Source organism: Papilio polytes, unplaced genomic scaffold, assembly GCF_000836215.1.
Source record: "Papilio polytes unplaced genomic scaffold, Ppol_1.0 DF822067.1, whole genome shotgun sequence".
In the NCBI taxonomy this organism is placed as follows: Eukaryota; Metazoa; Arthropoda; class Insecta; order Lepidoptera; family Papilionidae; genus Papilio; species Papilio polytes.
This window is the reverse complement of record NW_013527137.1, coordinates 5,467,341-5,488,169: the sequence shown is the minus strand read 5'-3', so window position 1 is coordinate 5,488,169 and position 20,829 is coordinate 5,467,341. Positions and strand designations below refer to the sequence as shown.

The following is a 20,829-nucleotide window of genomic DNA, read 5'->3' as shown; positions in this document are numbered from 1 at the left end:
CGTTACCGAAGTTACCATTGTCGGAGATATCACTTCTTGTTGGAGTGAGAGCCTTGCGACTGATCGGTTCATCACTGAATGATGATTGGAAGCGTTTCCCTTGCTGGTTTATATGGAGGGGGGAACTGAAAGTTTTATAAATTATTACTATATGTCCCCACTGAAGAGATCAGTGCCTACACTAAGTTAGGAGTGACTAGGCCATAGTCAACCATTTAACTAGGTACAAAAACACTAGTTTTAAAACACGTGACGCCGAACGAATCACTAGTTTCGTTACGCTTCTCGAAAATGACGTGACGACTCACGTCTATAGGTCATAGTCAATCATGGCTCAATGCGGGTTGACTTCAAATATCTTTGAATTCATTCGCAGAAAGAATGTCAGGTAAATTACGAAATTCGTAAAAAATAGTAAATGGCGGGATTCGAACCCAGGACTTTGTAGATTACAAGTCAAGTGTAAACCACCTGAGCCACCAAGGCTCTCAAAAAATAAAGTTTTTGTAACAATCCTTAAGTAATAACACACACCCTAAAAACATCAATACTTAAAAAAAACTTTGTTAAGGAGTCTAGTAAAGAAGTACGTTTTATCTTTACTAATTATAAAGAGGAAAAATATGTATATTTGTATGTATTGTAATAACTCAAAAACTGGGTCAATTTCTATTTTTTTCACCATTAAAATATACGTTGAGAAACATAGGCTATGTTTTCTATTATTTTTAATTTCACACGGACAAAGTCGCGAGCAACAGTTAGTCTGTTAAAAAATGTGTTTTAATCATGTTTGTGGCTTGTTTCGTGTTTCATAATCACCTGATAGCGTGTAGTTGTTTATAACTGTTGGCAAGTGAGCGCACAGTGTCCGCGTTCTTGAGCGCGCGCTCGAGGCACTCCGTACCGAGGAAGCGAGCAAAAGTGCTATGCACTCGGTACGCCAGCTCCTCATTGAATACCACCAGGAGCTCCTCCTGAGCCTACATGGTACAAATATTATAAATGCAAAGTTTGGATGGATGGATGTTTTTAACCTACTGCTGAACGGATCTCGACGAAATTTGGTATAGATGTAGAGGATAATATAAAAGAATACATAGGCGAAGATGCGGACGAAAGCTTGTGTTTAACCGATGTTTCCATCTAGACTATGTTCAACATATGTGCCAAATTTCATCGAGATCTGCACTTTAGGGTTAAAACTCTACTAAACCTCCATCCATTCACCCAAACATTCGAATTTATAATATTAGTAAAATAAGAAGTAAGATAAGGATAAAAATTGATTATTTTAAACCTGCCACCACCGTATAGTCATAGATATTACACTCCGTTCACACAGTCATTCAATCAGTCTATACTAATATTATAAAGATGGAAAGATTTGTATTTTTGTATGTATTGAAATAACTCAATAACTACAGGACCGATTTCAATTCACCGTTAAAAAGCTACATTATCAGTGATTAACATATATATTTACATTTATTCAATTTGAGGCAGACGAAGTCGAGAGCAACAGCTTCACTTATTGACTTACCGTAAGTCCATTAGCGTCATGTTCGTCCGGCGCGAGGTCCGGCGGCGAGCAGGCCAGCTCGGGCAGGTCCGCGCGCACCACGCGCCCGTCGCGCACCGCCCACTCCGCCGTGCTGCCGTCGCGGCAGATCTCCAGGAAACCCTCCACCTTGCCCTCGCGACCGTCCTGCTCCAAACTCTGCATAACACAGGGGAATCATATTATATATAGTCTCTACATAGTCTGCCAGTCTCTGCACAGTACAAGGGAAATATATGAAATTTAGTCTGAATATAGTCGACAATCTCTGTACAATACAGGGGAAAGATATTAAATATAGTCTCTAGATAGTCTGCTAGTCTCTGCACAGTACAAGGCAAATATATGAAATGTAGTCTTAATCTAGTCGACAATCTCTGCACAATGCAGGGGAAAGATATTAAATATAGTCTCTACATAGTCTGCTAGTCTCTGCACAACACAGGGAAAAGATATGAAATATAGTCTTTACATAGTCTACTGTAGTCTCTGCACAATACAGGGAAATGATAGTAAATATATTATCTACACAGTGTAATATAGTCTCTGTACATAGGAAAGATATAAAATATATTTTCTACACAATACAGGGGAAATATATTAAATATGGTCTTTACAAGCGACATCACTACGATTAAAACAGAAAAAAAACAAACGAGCATGTATTTTAGGAACCTTCAGTAAGTTATGCAATAAGAGTCCGGACAAAATTAATTGAAGACAAAAAAAGTTAAATAACATACGACACTAAATGCAATGATTTAGATATAAATTGTTAATTACCTTATCACCATTGACTTCGTCTTGTTTCGGCCAGTTGTCAACTTTTCCAGTTGCTTTATCGAAGGCTAAAAAGAATCTGGAACCGAATGAATGGAATGAAATTTGACTATTTATTTATAGGAGTCAATCTTTAATAATGTTATAAAGAGGAAAGATTTGTATTTTTACAATTTTCGTACGTATTGTTATAACTCAAAAAACTACTCGGCCTATTTCAAAAATTATTTCACCATTAAAAATATATTATCAGTAAGTAACATATATCAGTGAGTATATATTTTTTTTTTAAATTACTAGGGCGAAGTCGCGATCAATAGCTTGTCTGAGAATAAATTCAGTGTGAAGTAGTACAGTGGGCCCTCAGTGAGGAGGTATATTGAGTTATTACTGATATCATAGGCTTTATTATTTACTAGCGTTTGCCCGCGACTCCGTCCGCGTTAAATGTAAAAATCATATAGTAAAATGATCAAATATAGCCTATGTTACTCACAGATAAATTACCTTTCTAACGATGAAAGAATTTTGAAAATTGGCCCAGTAGTTTTTGAGCCTATTCATTACACTCAGACAAACAATGTTTTCCTCTTTATAATACTCGTATAGATTGATTTCAAAAGAGGCAGAATCGCGAGCGAAAGTATTGTATAGTGTATCGACCTCTGCAGCGCGGGCACGCAGAGATGCCGGCGGCTCATCTCGGGGCCGACGCGTAGAGCCAGCGCGTGCAGCGCGTCCGCCAGCTTGCGGGCGAGTGCGCCGCGCGCCGCTGCCCCGCTCGGATACGCGCAACGAGTGGTCGATGCAAGACGAAGAGCCGGTTGTAGGATCGATTTTAGAAACGTATCCTGTTGATATATTTTTTAAAGTGACAAAAGTGCAAACGACTACCGTAATTCGACAATATAGTGATGCAACTAGACCATAGAAATCAGTATCTATTCATATTGAAAAAATTATTACTAGTGTCCGAAATAAGTATTTTTAATGATGAAAATATTGTACCAGAAACTATTTGTTTTAAAAATATACGATACAAAAACAGTGCTCATAAAATAATGTTTTTTTTTTACATTAATGTATAAATTCTACTAATGATATTAATGCCCGAACACTGAAACGAAAGTTAAATACATAACAACTTTAATATCGAACTTCCATTAAAATAGACATTTCTTAGATTGTAACCACGCTTACGAAGCAAACTGTTTCAGAACTTGACTATAATATGAATATGTCTAGTACAACTGTAGAATGTCAAATTCGAACCCTTAAGTATGGTTCAGTACAGCATAGGATACCGATACCTAGTGATACCGATACTGATACCGATACCGATACCGATACCGATACCGATACTGATTGACGTTACCTGGAGCTGTTCCATGACCTTAACATCGGACATATACGGCAGCAGGTGCTTGAGCAGCTGCAGACAGGCGACGCAGCCGCCCTCCAGCGGCGCCGACAGCCGCCGCCGGCACGACGCGATCAGCTCCCCCATATGCGGTAGATACTGGAACATTATCAGCTGCTCGCCGTACATCGCTGCAACAATCACCAAACTAAATAATGCAATTAGAGATTCATCATCATTATCATCACCAGCTCACTATACGTCCCCAATAAGGGGCTCGGAGCATACCCTAAATAAGAGGTGACTAGGCCATAGTCAACTTACTATGTATCCCAACTACAGAGCCATATGCAAGTTAGAGGAGACTAGGCTTTTCAAGCTGGCCCTCTACGGGTTGACTTCACATACTGAAAATTTCTTCTCAGAAATGTACGACGATGTTTTTCTTTACCGTAAGTTACTCGGGTATATTATGTACATATGCAATATGGAATCCGAAAATCGAAAATAACACTGGTACATGGCGGGATTCGTAACCAGGAACTGTAGATTACAAATCAAGTGATAACCCCTGAGCCACTAACCTGGGTAGATTATAAGAAGAAAAATTAACACATAAATGTAATCTCAATTATTCTTTCTCTTCTCAACTAATGTTTCTTAAATAAAAAAAAATAATAAAACACTTACCAACAATCGATGTAAGACACTCAATAACTTTCATAGCATTCCTGTCTCCAACGACTTTACTGTTCACGACTGAAATTTCATCGAATTCATCTCTCTGGTCACTCTCCCAAGGTGAGAGGTTTTCTTTACCGATATAGCAAAGTGTGAGCATTTTGAGCAAATTCCTAGTGATGTATCTACAAGTAAGCACTGGTCCCAGTCTATGCGCCAGCCATATCAAACTCTCTGAACTCATATCTGATATTTTACAAGACGGTGTTTCATCATAAACTTTAGCATCGTCTTCCTCTTGCATCTTTTGTGTCTCCGCGCTCGAATCTTCAACCTTTTCCTCTGTTTGTGATTGATTTTCCAAATCAACTTCTTCCGATTTAGAATCTTCTTCAGCGAAATGCAAGTAACTTGTGAACATAGGTCGCTGGGGAACTTCCATTGGTGGTGATGTACACGTTTTTACTGGTGCTTCCGAAGATTCGCGACTTTCATCCTTACCTACTTGATTAGGCTCTTTATGATTTGAAATGTTTGGAGTGAAGAATCTAGAATTCCCAGGCGAGAAGTACTCGGAAGAAGGAGACGGGGTTTGTAGTGTGTTTTGTTCTTTGTTAGTATTGGAGTCAACGGAGCCTGTAGGAGATTTACTTCTGCTACTCCTACTCGGCTGTCTCTCTTTGTCATTTTCAAAATGGAACAGCTCATTTTCACTTCTGCTATCAACGTCCTTTTCTTTCAAGACTTCATTAACCTCTGCTATAGTTCTTTCAATGTTTGGTGTGACGACATTTTCTGATCCATACGAAGTATCCGGTGAAAATATATCGGATGTGGTCGTTAGAGCATTCTTGACATTGTCATCGGAGTAGCGCGGTTTCTTATTAGCCATCGAACGATTATAACACAGGTGGCCTGGTGACCCTATTTCCGTACAAACGTCCTTATATCCTCCCACAGCTTCAACTAGATGCTGCGTAAAATTGTCCAGAAAACATTGAAGTCCTAACCTCACTATCAATTGCAAAAGAAATATATGATGGTAAAGTTTCACGAATTTGTGTTTCGTTTGTACAGTTCCGTTTGTTAGAGAATCTACTTCAGTTAATTTATGTTGTTCTGATTTATCAAAAAGATAATCATCATCTTCGTACAAATTTAGGATGTGTTTTAATAGTTTTTTCCGTGTCTCTGCTGGTCCTAAAGCTTTGCTAACAGTGTCGAAGAGATACCAAGCTGCTAAAACAGATGTGTTTTTATTTTCCAGTAACTCGATGTAATGTGATAAGAAAATGTCGAGAACATCGAGTTGATTGACGCCGTTTATCTGCTCGAGGAGAACTCCCAAATGTGTTATACAGGTTTTAATTTTTCCTTCAGCGATCCGTTGATTGAAATACAGTTTTGTTTTATCGACATTTTTATATTTCTCGCATTGTATTCCATCACATTCGTACATGTACAGCAAGTTGAGTTCGTTGCTTGTGAGTTCGTACTCATGTAACGTACTTACAAGATTGTATAAGATGTTAAAACTTTGCGGGAAAGGTATTAAATGCTGCATAAGTAAAGGTTGGAGTAACTGCGCGGGGGTAGGAGAGGGTAAACCTTTGTCTGTCACAACCGCACCTTTTGTATCTACTAAGGGTATTAGATCATTCTTGAAGGTGAGGCTTAAAGGTTGAACGTTTAAAAGTAACGAGGCTATATAACTGACGCATTTCGGTAACGAATTGAAATTGTATTTCAATACAGTTCGACAACTGTTGTATCTTTCGACGAAATCATCGTTGTTTGTCCTCAATGGTCGCATGTAAGAGTGCAAGAAAATTTCCACAATCAGACATCCGATAACTAACATGTCTTGTTGTCGACTTTCTGTCACAAACTGCTTGTATATCGCCGCATCTGTGGTATACCTCGTGTTGAACATTCTGTTCTTCCTCTCTTTTATACCGTCTATATGTGCATCCTGGCTGAACTTCTTCAAGTACGCTTGATCGAAAGACGCGTAGAACATATGGTTAGTGAATGCTGTATCGTCAGTTTTCTCCTTGAGTCCATTGGCATTTTCCTTTACGTCTTTTTGCTGTTGAAACAAATTTAATTTACGGGTATTTTCCTCTGTTCTGTTCCTATCTTCCGCTTTAGCGAAGAAACATTTTGTTCTAAAATTATCCAAGACTTCTAAAGCTTGGATAGATGCAGCGGGATTGAATTCTTTCGGTAAATATATAACTCCTTTGCCTAGTTCTGAGCGCTGTACTTTGTAATGTCTGGAATGTGAGGAGGCTCTATTTTCCGTAATGACGTCATCGCCGCCATCTTGGGCTTTGGACAGTGAGCGAGCTCGGCTGCTGCTCTTGTGTCGTGATCGGACGCGTTGTGACGGCACTTGTAGACGAGACACGTGCTGAGGCAGACTATTCGATTCCTCTTCTTCCTCTGTTATGTCTTCTGAACTATCGTTTTTGATGATTTTTTCTGTAAAATAAAAGGGTCAGTCAGAAATTTCACACTTAATATTTTAAATCCCGTGTGGTGTCCCTGAGCATGGAATTTGTTTCGGTTGTTATGTGAGGATAAAACATATCTAGTCATTTTATAATGTCATCATAATATTACTAATATTATAAATGTCAAAGTTTAGATGGATGTTTGTTAGAGTTTATAACGTAAACTGCTCAACGGATCTCGACGAAATTTAACATAGATGCCGAACAAAGTCTAAAAGAACAACACAGGTTACTTTTTTTTTAAATTCAACAGTACGGAGTCGCAGATGCAAGGTAATTTCGAAATAAAATTAAATATAAACTGTTATAACAAGGCTCACTAGCATTGGGGGTGGTCCAACGCATGCGTATAGGAGCGGGCGGGGGCGCGCGCGCTCTCCGCGCGGGGTGCGGCGCGCTGAACAGCTGCACCGCGCCGCCGCGCCGCACGCTGCAGTGCCCGTCTACCAGCGACAGGCAGACATTCTTCGCTTTCACTGCTGCTGTACCTGATAACCTATCGCATTTATAGCCTTGTTATTCCATACTACCATCATCTTCCCTACCTTATTTTACAAAATTTCGTCCTCAAAATGTCTCTACCATCCGTCAACTCATTTCTTGATCATATCACCTTTCATGCAATCCATCCATCTCTTTCTAAGTCTAACTCTACCGGTGTACCCCTTCACACTCTTAATATTATCTATACTAATGTAATAAAAATTAACACACACCTTGTTATGTATATCAGTATATCACCAATCACAGTTTATTTTTTATAATTCTTTTTTAGTAAAAAAAAAACTACTTATGACACATTATAGGCTATATATTTTCACGCTATATATTTATGGGATGAAGACATTTAATAAATTGGAAAATATCTGTTATTCTAGAACAGACAAAAACTACAAACGAATAACAGCAATAAACAAGATTGCCTTGGTAATTGTAAGCCAATGACACAGGCCTTTGTTGTCATTTCATAATTTCTGTTTTTTTTTTTAATAAGTAAGAAATACAAGAATTAATCGCATAGTGTTTATAATAAAATATACATACTTGTAACCGAAAGTAATATCGATCCAGTGATGTAAGTTTTCAGACACGTGAGAGCTCTCCAACGCTTCCCTGTGCTTAGTTATGAAGTCTTCAGCGCAAGTAGCCCACGACGGTATACCTAGATCCTATAAATTTGTGGAAAAAATACCTTAAGACTAAATACGCCAGATTGGTTACTTAGGGATTACCTTATGATAGATTTCTACTAAATATACACATAGGAAGACTTCTTAAATGACTTCATCAACATCATCACCAGCTCACTATACGTCCCCACCGAGGGGCTCGGAGCCTCCCCTAAGTTAGGGTGCCTAGGCCATATTCAACCACGCTGGCCAAGTGCGGGTTGGTTGACTTCACACATATCTTTGAATTTCTTTGCCGATATGTGCAGGTTGCATCACGATGTTTTCCTTCACCGTAAGAACGTCGGGTAAATTATATACATATGAAAATTGAAAAAATCGAAAATCACACTGGTACATGGCGGGATTCGAACCCAAGACCTCTAGATTACAAGTCAAGTGCTTAAACCAATGAGCCACCGACGCTCCGCATTAAATGAATTAATATCTCGTAAATGTTGAGTTAAGAATTTTTAGATATTTACCGGTAGATCTTCATGTATGCTCTTGAAGACTGTTGGATCGGTATAGAACTCAGGTATACACTCATCGGGGGTCCACTCCTGCATGCGCTGTATGGAGGCCGGGTATTCCGCGGGCACCCATTTGTTTCGCACGTATTTACAAAGGATCTCCTTTGGTGTTCTGAAATTATAACTAGCTTTTACTTGCGACTTCCATAGTATGTTCTACATCTGTGCTAAATTTCATAGACATTCAACCGTTAACCCGGCAAACTCTAACATCCGTCTTCGCATTCATAATATTAGTAAGATTTATACTAAGGTTACAGAACCTATTTCCATATGTATGAACCCCCCCTTATAAAATTTCTATAGTTATTTACATTTGTACCCCCACATAAGATTGTTGAAGATAAAAAGGGGTGTACCCATACATCCGCAACAATTCGACACAAAGCCATTCTTGCAAATATTTATTGGCTACTAGCTTTCGCCGGCGACTCCGTCCAAATGTAATTAAAAAAACAGAATGTTTTTCCAGACTATCCTCTTCATCTATGCCTTTTTTATATATCTATTTCATCCAGATCCGTTTAGCAGTTTAGGCTACAAACTCTAACAAACATCCATCCATCCTAACTTTCGCATTTATAATATTAGTAAGAAGTAAGATATCAAAGAACAATATGAACATGTTACTCTCATAATTGTTTTCCATATTTATCAACATATCCAAGGTTTATTATGACAGGACTGCATATTATCATTTAATTTATTGATATACAAAACCAAATGCTATGCTCATACTCTCATCTACAAAACAGACTTACAAAATCTATTTTTTTTAAATGTTAATTTATTTCAGCCTTAAAGAAGGAGGTGTTAAGAGTTTTAAAGACCCTAAAGAGCATCCACACGTGCGCTTTTTAACCGCGACGCTTTTTGTCACGCATTTTCAGTGCTCGGCGGACGTAACAAGAGTGATTTTAAAACGTTCGTATGGACGAAAGCGTCAAAATACCGGCAACATTAAGCGTTAAAAAAGCACTCCTGCGAATGTGGACTTTGTGACGCATAAAAATTCTTATTAATAAATTTAATAACTATAAAACCTTCTTTGTTTATTGTTGTTGATACTAAATGTGGAACATTAAATCTTCTTATCAAGGCATTTATACATTACTGAGCAAAGTAAACACTGATAAGGTTAACTTTGTATTGTGTATTTACCTTTCACTTAAATATACCAAAGTAAATAGACTGTTGCTACTGTATAGCTAATTGATATTTTAAACCAAACATTGCTACAATTAATTTTAAACAATATGGTCAGATAATAATTTTAAACATGCAAAATTTACATCATAGTTCATACTAATACTATAAATATGATAGTTTACTTATGCATATGGTAACAACAAATACATATTAAAATGTATAAAACTAGCCGAAGACTTCATCTATGTGGAAATTAAAAATGCAAAAGTTAGCTACATTTTCTTCCAGACTATCCTCTACATCCATGCCTAATTTCAGTAAAATCTGTCCAGCCATTTGCTACAATCTCTAACAAACATCCATCCACCCATATAAACTTTAGACCCACTACCCATATAGAATTTACAATATTAGCTGGATAAGATTATTATCATACTATATATAATATTATAAATGCGAAAGTTTAGATGGATGGATGGATAGATAAGCCTAAACGTATAAACATATCTGGATGAAATTTGGCATAGATGTAGAACATAGTCTAGAAGAACACATAGGGTACTTGCATTTGTTTTGTTTTATAATTCCATGCAGACAGTCGTTGGCGAAAGCTGTAACAATATAATTGTAACTAACATACTTCATAATTAACTTACCTTCTTGCTAAGTACACATAGCAAGTGATATCTGACAAAGCATCAGACACATGATGTGGTATTTGACCATTGGCGCTTGTCACATCATATGTCATATCCAACTGCCTGTCACCTTTGTTCAGACGGTATTTAGATTTACTTAGATCCCTCCAATTTCTGCCTAAAAATACATATACAAAGTTACTAATATCTTAATATAAAGTATGATGATTGTATTTTTTGATTTTTTAATTATATTATTCAACTTGTAACATGACTTTTGTTAGTAAACATTTTTTAAAATATAAAAAGATATATTGATTTTATATGTGACTTACCACATCTTGAATTAAAGTCCGTAACCCAAGGTACCATGAAATGTGCCTGTGGATCATTAGAGCTCCTTCCAGCTAACATATTTAATTGCAGAAGATAATCCAAGTTGGAGATTTTCCCTCTAGTCCACAGCATACATAATTGCTCCAGTTTTGCTGCATCCTTTTGCCAACTTACATCATCATTTTTTAAATTCATAGGTTGGCTTTTATTCCTATTGTATTCATATATCAAAGAGTTGTCTAAACAGAATATATTGTTTGTTATAGGAGGAATAATTTGCAACCAGAGATTCTCTGATAAATAAATATCTTGAAGTCTCAGAGTACCTACACTGAGGCCCCTATCACACATTGCTTTAGACATGTGTAGTAACTGATATACAATAAATAGACCCCTGGCATAAGTTTTATCAATTACATTTGGACTGAAATTAAGACTGTCTAGTAAATTATTTTCATAATGACCTCTGTAGACTATAAAATAGTTGTTATCGGTTTCCAAAGTGATTAAAGCTGCTAATAAATTGACATGGGTCTCATAAGATTTTGAAATTTGTTTGTTAGGAATTACATCTTTGTACTCATTTAGTTTGCTGTCATTTTTAATCCTAACTATGTTGCAACCATACAGTCTGAGGATGACCTCAGATAAAAGTTGATCATGCTCAAGGAGATTAACTAAAGCTGCCTCTTTACTACTCTCATTGTTTTGTGAATATTTTTTATATGATTCTTTCCATAAATTTCTTTGATTTGTTTGTGAGATACATTGTAGTAAGTAGGAAAAAGTCAGAGGCGACTCTGGATTGCTCTCGTTAAGCTTGTACCTCGGTAATGGTAAAACCTTGGAACATTTTTTATTTATTACCTAGAACAAAAATTCTCAATAACATTCACCTTCATGCGTAATTATAACAAAATTTATATTAAATACATACCCTAATAAATATTTTACGCCACGGATAAGGAACACTTTCACCTGGTTGTAATGCGATATCAATGTTATTCACAGAATTATCCACTTCCAAGTTTTTTAACCATTTTTTCAACCAGTTGCTATGTACAATTACCACAAACAAATTTGGATTATTTGTAGGGAAAACGTTTTTGCTACTTATATCTAATTCTTTAACTATAGTATCCATTTTAATTTTTGTGATACTTTGTTTTGTTTTCCTACGAACAATTTACAAAAGCATAATCTATTCGAATTTGACAATTTGACATATTTCACATGACAGATCGATCCAGTGATACCAGCCGTTGAATTGGTACTTTTAGCAATTCCTACTAAAATATTGTTCGTGATTTTTACCAATATTTATATTGTTTTCGGAAAATTCTATTATGTAATGGTTTTATTTGAATTTATAACGCTTGTCAAATATCTTGGCCCACCAAGATTATCGGTATTGTGTTCTTGTCGCATTCATCTGCATCAAATAATATTCTGTGCATGCGACTCGCGTGAAGTCAGCAGCCGCCAAGATAGTAAAACTACTTCCTTTCTAACAGTAGATAGATTACCACTGCACTGCACTCTATAGAGTGCTGGTAGATGTTATTGTAGTCATCAAATATTCCTCATACTACTAATATTCATTCTTTATTTCCGTCAGGGCTATAAATAAACACATAACGTTTGTAAATATAACTTTATTTTAACTTGTTATACTAAAGCATTATTTCTTATATGTAAAACAAAACATAATAAAATATATCAAGGTCAAATCGACAATATAATTGAGGAATGTTGGCTATAGGCCATATAAGTAATATAAAAATATACATTATAATCTTACATCTTAATCATAACATAATTAATTCCTTTAGGTTTAGAAAATGGAATGAAAACTTTATTTGCTAAAATATTTGTGTAATGTATTCTCTTCATGTTGCTGTTGAAAATTATATGATTTTTGGACTTTTTGAAAAGTTATTTCCTTTTTTTTTGTTATCTTTGTGTGTCATTTTGTGTTATTTTATTTTCTTGGTCAATCAAGAACTTACTACATCATAATTAGTTAAGAATTTAACTGCTACAGCATTATCTTTATTTTTGTGTGAATGTTTTTCTTCTTCTGTCTGTCTTGAATTAAAAATTTCGAAGGCCATAATTACTCCATTTTGCCCAAAATTCTCTTTGAATAACTTTTCCATAAAATCTTTTTATAAAGAACTGCTTCTGTTTCTGGATTTTTGGATGCCACTATACCACGACCTACTACAACCACATCAGCTCCATTTTCAATAACTTTCTCAGGTGTATTGTACACTTGGCCGAGATTATCTTTAGGTTTTTCAAGTTGAACACCAGGTGTTAACTGTATTAGTCCAGGGTTGTCAAAAGTAACTGCATTCTGACAAACAAATCCAGTCATTAACTGTGGATACTTCTCTGCCATATTCACAGTTGACTTTGTATAGTCTGTTGTAATGAGGTTGCCCTATGAAATTAAAAAAAATACTGAATTTTACACCCTTGAGAAACACAATACATAATATTTGTAATTCAACATATATTGGCTAAAGTAATAATTAAATGTTTACACTGTAATTTACATTATGAATTAAACAAGACAGTCTGCTAAAATACAAACCTCACTGCTCATTTCTGCCAGAAGAAAAACACCTTTACTTTTATCTGTGCTGGCACTATTTAGTGCCTTTAAAATTCCCTCTCCGGGTAAAGAATGTACAGTAACACAGTCCGCCCATTCACTTATTTTGTAGACCCCTTTTGAGTACTGAAGTGAAACAGTGTTGCCAATATCAGCAAATTTTCTATCTTCCAGTAGAAGAAAATTAAATTTTGTTGCCAGTTGCTTTAATTTTTCTACAAAATCAGAGTTGAAATCTTCAATTATGTCTACATGTGTTTTCACTAAACACACATGTTCTCCGACTTTTTCTAAAAGATTCAAAATCTGTATTGATGATGTCAAATCAACTGAGATACATAAATTTGTTTTTTTAGTTGCCATTATGTTGAACAACTGTTTTGCTATAGGATTCTTTGTTGCATCTGCTCTTTTTTCATATGGCATATTCAATCTCGTTGCAGCAGTCTCTGAAATATGATTAAAAAAAATATACATGGAACCAGTAAAGGTTATTAAAAATAATTCTATCTATGATTGCCATAAAAACTATACCTTCAGACAACTTTACAGATGGTGCTTTGGTACTGTTCAGGTAATTTGTAACTTCAACTCCAATCTCTTTAGTGATACAATTATTATCAACCAAAATCTTAATCAATTCAGACATTGTTAAAAGAGACATGATTTTAACTTTGTTTTTTTCTAGATTTTGTTTACCACCTTGTTCTCTGTCCAGAATAATGACAGCCTCCTCAACAACTAAACCTTCTTTCCTTAAATCATTAACTGTCTCTAGCACACTAGAACCTGATGTTACCACATCTTCAACTATACAGCATTTCTGATTTTTTGAAAAATGACCTTCAATAAGTTTCTTGGTTCCATAAGATTTTGCTTCTTTTCGTCTCATTAGCATAGATTTATTGGCTTTCACACTAAGCAATGTTGCGATCGGTAAAGCGGTGTATGGAACTCCGCATAAATGGTCATATTCAAGACTTATCAATGAACTTGAATACAATAGATTGGATATTGATTCCTGGAAAATGTCATAATGTTTATAAATCAGGAGTTCATCAAAACCATGAAAAGAAACATGAACGATAGAGATGGGCAGATAGAGGAAAGTGTTTGAACCTAAAATAGGCTAAAACTCAGAACAGTGAGACTTTATTTACGTCTGTGTTCAGTGAAATCTAAGTTTAAGACAGTCACTCATAGAATTGTTCCTTATGATAGGTATTTTCTATTACAGTTTTTTACCATTATAGCGGGATAGCTAACTATAACCCTTAAATCAAAATAAACAGGCGTCTTCATACCACTTTTGGTGGTAAACTCGCCGAATTTAACGGCGTCAATTTTGAATAGGTTTATAGCTAATTCTTCTAATTGTTTGGCGAAATCCATAGTTAGTGTTACGTTATGTTACAGATAACTTTTAAGTGCAATTACGATTTTGTACTTTGTTTAAACCAAACTTAACCACTTGTTGACCACGTGAATGCAAACTTTGATTGACATTTGTTTGACACAACGCTGATTTGACACTTTTTTTTGACGTTCATGGCATTTTGTTGCCAACTTTTATCTCTGAAATGTTTAAATTCTGAGTGAATTACACCTTTTTATAATTAGTTTCCTCTAGGTTTCTTAATCAAAAATGGTTTTAAAATAGAAATGCTTGATGAGATTCCAATAATTCCTTTAATTATGTTTCAAATAGATCACCACAATCCCATTATATGTCCATGTTCATCTGGTTCATCGTTCATTTCATTCACGTCAACGTCATTTATAAATTAGTCCTTATGGTGGATTGTTGTGATTTTTGTGTTTATGAGTTGTTGTGAATTGTAAACTTAATTATTTTCCTATTATCCGTAATTTAATGTTGACTTAGCATATGTGCTAATGCGTAATCTATTTTTACTAATAGACTCAAATTATAAAATTTTGTATGTAATTGTTCAATTATAAACTAGTTTAATGTTTGTTGCAAAACTTTTTATTCTCGAATTTTGTTTCTGTGAGTGATAAGTAGGAGATTCCAATATTATTATTATGTTTTCTAACGGTAATTTGGGACTCAGGTAGAGTTTTGAATCAATGCGGGGTTAAGTGAACTCACCCTCCTAACCGGACGAAGTGGGGTCCCCTCCCTTATGTAGGGGATGTTAGGGTAGACAAAGGGTAGTCACCCCTGTGCGGAGGGGAGCTCAGGCCTTGGGCGACCGTTGGAAAGGAAGGGATAACTATTTCAAGATCGGCGTTTCCCCTCTACACTATAGTTCGCAGTGAATGTGAGAAAGTTTTAAACTTTTACATAAAGTAAAGTGTGCCATAATATAACATCTGACATGGAAACCAAGGTGGAAGGTAAATATTATATTGCTAAAATACTTTCTTTTTTTTTTGCTTTATTATCAGTAAATTTTTCAGTATAAATATGGACATATGTATGTACTTAGAAATTCTGCTTGTCCCAATCTCTTAGTGGTCGTAAGTACAAATGAACATTGAACATGAAGCAAGATTCGAATATAATGCTCACAGCAATATCCCTTCACTTTTATCGTAAAACTTAAACCGTATTTTCAAAATGTCCAACAAGTGAAACTTTTTTCTAATGAGCAATGTTTTACTAAGTTGTTTTATTAATTGTGGTATTGGTAGCTATTTTAGACCATTCTGTAGTTAGTAATAAATAATGATCATATAAGTGGGCGTCGCCAGAGGGACGAAGGGGGATAGCTGCCCCCACCCAAGAGACTCGAAAAATGTACCTACAAATATGTTAAAAAATCAAAATTCCAAGATTCCTACATAGCATAGATTCAAATAACTCGAAAACAATTTGTAAGTAGTTATTTAAACTGTACCACATGTAAAAATTCTCTTTAGAATAAAATAAAAGTTATTATTACATAGATCACAGTTGTAATAGTTTGGCGCATTATTAAATTTCGAAACGCAATAGTCGTAGCAATGTCAAGGACATCCTCGTGCTCAATTCATAATTTGGCGGGAAAACTATTCCCCGTTAATACTCTCTTATCTTAGCGAATTTCTTGTCATTTCAATTGGTTAATCTAAATATCTCATTTACAATTATAAATCAATATCGGCCCTTCTTTCTGAAAAACAGATAAAAACATGTTTACATCCATTGTTTTCTGTAGTAAAACTCACTTTGTTCATGGTCCACCGAAAGGTTAAACTGCTTTCAATAATGTTTATTAAAATGTATAAACCCTACAGATATGAAATCGGTGGAGGAAATCATCAAACGGAATTTGATGGGAAGGACAAAATTCGCGAAGATAATCCACGAAGTAGATGGCGCTGTTAGATTTGAATGTATGGAATGTCCCGCGCAATACTACGACAAGGAGAAACTGGAACTCCATCTCTGCGAACACAACAACGAGTATAGATATCTTTGCGGCATCTGTGGAACTGGGTAAGTTTCGTTCATTCGTTCTCTGCTCACTGGCGTCGCCAGTCAATGATCTAGGCTAGGTCTATGGGGGAGAGCTACCAGTATTTTATACCTATAGTAAATAGGTGGGAGGACATCTGCCCGCTTCGTGTACCGACGCTATGCTGAGCAAGTATCCGCACTAAACTTGACACTTTAGAAAGACTTACCTACTCCCGCGATCAACGTTCTTATTAGATCGATTAGATCGATACTACCTGTGCCTTCTAACTTCATAGTTGTCATAAAACGAGGTTTTATGTATTTCAAGAATTGCTGACTGTTTGTTTACTCTTGATTTAGTTGCGAACATTGTAAGTACGGGTTCGCACTAGCGACCCTTTACACAAGAATATGTATTACATTATTCGAACATCAAGTTAAAAATATGAAGAAATTATTCGAAAATTCCTTAAAGATTAAAGTGAGATCACGTGTTTTTTTTTTTTAAGTTTCGGCATGTGGCGGCAGCCTCACGGTCATATAGCGCAGTCGTGTTCGTCTCGTCCCACGAACGGTCGTCTGGTCACCCTTTTTGCTCTGTATTTTTTTTTATAGACATAAATATTAAAGAACGCGTTATGTGCAGTGATGATAGTGTTTAGAATGTATTTCAGTGATTAGTGTATGGTTCTTTAAAACCTACAAGAGGATCAAGATGTATATGTTAGTATACATTTATGTTTTTTTTTCGTACGCTTTTATGGTTGTAAAAACATAAATACATAATTAGGTCTAAACCCTATGCTATTTACGTTTTTATTAGGTTTTTTTTAATTAAAAATATGTTTATCATCATCACAACTTTATGCATTTATGGACTAAAACTAAATAAAAGCCTAACAACCTTTAACACCATCTTCAGGTACCTGTGTGAGTTTTTTTGTTGTTTTGGGAACTTTAAAATGTTTTGTGTCGATCGATCGTTCTTTTTTAAGATCAACTTTTTTTTTATTTGTATATGTTATTACTATTATTATTCTATTTACTTAGGTTTTATTGTAGAGTTTATTCGCAACTCTTTATTACAATGTCTCCTAAGTAAACTATCGTAAGTTTGAAACGTCAATTTTGCAAAAACATTAATGCGATTAATTACGAGGTATCAAACATCAACTGATAGTTAACTAAAGTCTATATTTGTTATTCTAATGTTACTTTAAAAACACAAAAATTAGTACTGTATCAATTAAAAATGTGTTATTTAAATTGTAACGTATGATAGTCTACGTAGGAGCCATCGATAAATCTCAAAAAACTTAGTAATACAAAATAGATGTTCAGTTCCCCCTCCTCCATAGTCAGTCAACCTCCTACTCTCTCCCAGTATGGTAGGTCATCACTCCATTTAGTGGGGGGGCGGCCTACTCCACAAGCGGCAAGACACTGCCCTAACGGTTGTCAGGTTTTTAACCGCTTTCTATGCAACTCGAATACTAACGGTATTTTTTTCAAGTAATCTCTACAAAGATTTTACATACAATATCTACAATTAAGGAGGCCCTTAGTAACAACTAAAAGATACTACTAAAAGATTGCGGCAATAAAATATAAAACAATGTCGAACATTTTTTAATTAAGCTAAAAATGTTAAATACTATATTAAGGATTATAAGGATTTCTTGTTCGCTTATAAAACTGTGACCAGTTTATAGAAGGGTACTCGAAACGGAGATTTGGGGATTTACTCAAACGTATAAAATAAGGGTGGACCTTGCACACATAAATCTGTATAGGGCCGCGCGTTTAGCAACCGATCAGAATGCTAATTTAAAAAAAAAAATTTAAAAACACTTAAACGCATCAGAATTAGGGTGTGTTTATTAAATTCAGATTAACCTACATTTCAAAAATAAGTACAATGTCAAGGTAAATTTTATGCTAACTTTGTGCCTCTCCTATGTGCTTATGAATTATAAATAACATGCAAATTGTCAAATATTAAGTATATTTATATTAAAATATAGTATGGAACTAAATTCCCCAACGTATATTTTACGACAGGAAGTTTACCGCCATTTCTGTAAAGCCCTTCAAACCGCAACCTCAAGAGAATTGCATCGTAGATAGAGTATACAAATCACCAAAACCTTGTTCTGTTCTCTGATAGGAACGTATCTTTTGCTTATAATGAAATTGCAAAAAAAAAGATCAATCAATCCATTTAATTACCAAAATATTGACCACTATTTAACGACTACCTTTCCCTGCAACTCCATCCGCAAGGAATTAAAAAAAAAAAGTGTGCCTATGTGTTCTTTCAGACCATCCTCTACATCTCTACCAAATTTCATCAAAATCCTTTCAGCCGTTTAGGCTACTAACTCTAACAAACATCCACCCAAACTTTCGCATTTATAATGTTAGTGTGATAATATTTGACCGTCGCCATGATAGCATAATAACAGAACTTTTTGCCCCTAAGGTTGAAACGTAAGGAGCATTTGGAGAGACACATGCAGGGTCACTTGGAGGTTCGACCTCACACCTGCCACGTGTGTAGCAAAGCCTTCAAACGTAAAGAGCATCTGAACATACATCTTGCTATACATAGCGGCGGGAAACCACTCGAGTGCGAAGTCTGCCAAAAGAGTAAGTAACTCCCCCACAGCAATAGGTTTCCCAAAACCAAAATACGTTTCTGTTATTGATCTTAAAGCATTTTACTTGAACTAACGTCCCTTAACAGATTTTTATCGCAAAGACCACCTACAAAAGCACATGTTAACACACAACAAGCACTTCCTCGGGGACATGCTGGAGCGGCTGTCGGAGAGAGATGGTGTCACCATCAAGCAAGAGATAGAAGAAGAAGAAGATTACCTGACCCCCATCATCACCAGTGTCTCAGGGAGCGTTGGCGAGACGAAGATTAAGATGGAGGTAATTTTATCTTACTAATGTTAGAGTTTGTAGCCTAACTGCTTAACGAATCTCCATGAAATTTGGCATAGACATAGAGGATAGTCTTTAGCTTTATAACAATTAAAAAAAAGTTATTTCTATACAAATTTTTTGATTGTAGAGATTTGGTTGACAATAGAACCTTCTTACATAAATTGATTATCTATACAAATATTATAAAGACAAAAGTTGCATTTTTGTATGTATTGAAATAACTCAAAAACTGCTCTGCCGATTTTAATAAATCTTTTACTGTTAGAAAGGTAATTTATCTGTGAGCAACATCGGCTATATTATCTTCATTATTATTTAATATCACGCGGATGAAGTCGTAAGCAACAGCTAGTTATTTAATATCGAACAATAAGCGATCTCTAGTTAACAATTTTTACAATAAAATTTCGATGCGACCTTTTAAAACAGAATTGCATTTTTGTCTGTCTGTTTTATTGTATAATCTGTAGCATAGGTTAAAAGAACTAAAAACGCAGGTAAAACCCGAAGGGGGCTTATGTGAGTCATCCTGTTGGGTTGTGGGGGACGGGAGGGTCAGAAAGGCCGCCTACGACGCGGTTAAGCCGGCCAAAGGCGCTTACGAAAGACGAGAATTTATCTACATTGTATATATCTACTATCCTACAATTAAGTGTTTAACATTTCCTGAGTAAATTTGAAGGTAGTAATTCAAATATATGAAATTAATAATTATTAAATCTAATTAAAGCATTACAATACTTACAAATACTAGAAAACACTAAAAGTAACAAACTTAAATTTATTTTTATTATTTTTTATCTGTTTCCGCGCGGCTCCATCCGCATGAAATTATAAAAAAATTATTTTATTGTTTACATTTGTCAAATTATCAATAGCAAATCCACAGAGTACTTTGTAACATACTGAAATAGAGACCAATCTTCGGCCTAAAATTGGGTAACACGAAGAAAAGCGCCATCTGTATTTCATAGTTTACAACTTTCTTACTTTCTTGTTTTGTTTTTATTTTTTTTTAATGAAATGGGGCAAAGGAGCGTTATTTAAAATAATAATATAGGTTATATAAATATCTAAATATCTATGTTATGAAATATAGATATTTAGATATTTATACACCTATAT

At 35.3% G+C, this 20,829-nt stretch overlaps 3 protein-coding genes across 6 annotated transcripts in view; 1 reads left to right on the top strand and 2 right to left on the bottom strand.

Annotated features, from left to right (window-relative positions):
• LOC106106881 (WD repeat-containing protein 81) overlaps positions 1-11,941 on the bottom strand; it is a 16,463-nt gene extending 4,522 nt beyond the window's left edge. Inside the window, exons 1-13 of the mRNA XM_013287540.1 lie at positions 11,661-11,941; positions 10,723-11,590; positions 10,406-10,565; positions 8,553-8,712; positions 7,943-8,067; positions 7,219-7,394; positions 4,392-6,866; positions 3,717-3,892; positions 3,005-3,192; positions 2,345-2,420; positions 1,544-1,720; positions 823-983; positions 7-125 (exon numbers count right to left, since the gene is read on the bottom strand). Coding sequence (XP_013142994.1) covers positions 7-125; positions 823-983; positions 1,544-1,720; positions 2,345-2,420; positions 3,005-3,192; positions 3,717-3,892; positions 4,392-6,866; positions 7,219-7,394; positions 7,943-8,067; positions 8,553-8,712; positions 10,406-10,565; positions 10,723-11,590; positions 11,661-11,867 — 5,068 coding nt within the window. The 5' untranslated portion in view covers positions 11,868-11,941. The remainder of the gene's footprint in view (positions 1-6; positions 126-822; positions 984-1,543; positions 1,721-2,344; positions 2,421-3,004; positions 3,193-3,716; positions 3,893-4,391; positions 6,867-7,218; positions 7,395-7,942; positions 8,068-8,552; positions 8,713-10,405; positions 10,566-10,722; positions 11,591-11,660) is intronic.
• A 649-nt stretch (positions 11,942-12,590) lies between these two features.
• On the bottom strand, positions 12,591-14,849 carry LOC106107160 (uridine 5'-monophosphate synthase). 2 transcript variants are annotated; one of them, XM_013287875.1, is made up of 4 exons: positions 14,589-14,849; positions 13,878-14,364; positions 13,323-13,792; positions 12,591-13,169 (listed from the first exon to the last, which is right to left on the bottom strand). In XM_013287875.1, exons 1-4 carry the CDS (start codon positions 14,733-14,735, stop codon positions 12,840-12,842), a joined length of 1,434 nt encoding a protein of 477 aa, XP_013143329.1. In that variant the 5' UTR covers positions 14,736-14,849; the 3' UTR covers positions 12,591-12,839. The 2 variants fall into 2 exon arrangements, with proteins under 2 accessions (XP_013143329.1, XP_013143330.1); XM_013287876.1 differs by having other exon boundaries at positions 14,648-14,740.
• A 323-nt stretch (positions 14,850-15,172) lies between these two features.
• Positions 15,173-20,829, top strand: part of LOC106107158 (zinc finger protein 585B-like) — an 18,670-nt gene continuing 13,013 nt past the window's right edge. Inside the window, exons 1-4 of one of the 3 annotated variants that reach the window (XM_013287872.1) lie at positions 15,173-15,704; positions 16,587-16,788; positions 19,232-19,398; positions 19,496-19,689. In XM_013287872.1, the coding sequence (XP_013143326.1) occupies positions 15,686-15,704; positions 16,587-16,788; positions 19,232-19,398; positions 19,496-19,689 (582 nt within the window). In that variant the 5' untranslated portion in view covers positions 15,173-15,685. Of the gene's footprint in view, positions 15,705-16,586; positions 16,789-16,846; positions 16,936-16,955; positions 17,473-19,231; positions 19,399-19,495; positions 19,690-20,829 lie in introns of those variants that run through there. The other 2 variants (XM_013287874.1, XM_013287873.1) reach the window with 2 other exon arrangements.

Coding starts and splice junctions, on each gene's coding strand:
- LOC106107160 (XM_013287875.1), bottom strand. CDS start 14,735: ATGGATTTCGCCAAACAATTAGAAGAATTAGCTATAAACCTATTCAAA. Junction 14,365..14,588: donor TTAGCTATCCCGCTATAATG/GTAAAAAACTGT, acceptor GACATTTTCCAG/GAATCAATATCCAATCTATT. Junction 13,793..13,877: donor ATCTGTAAAGTTGTCTGAAG/GTATAGTTTTTA, acceptor ATCATATTTCAG/AGACTGCTGCAACGAGATTG.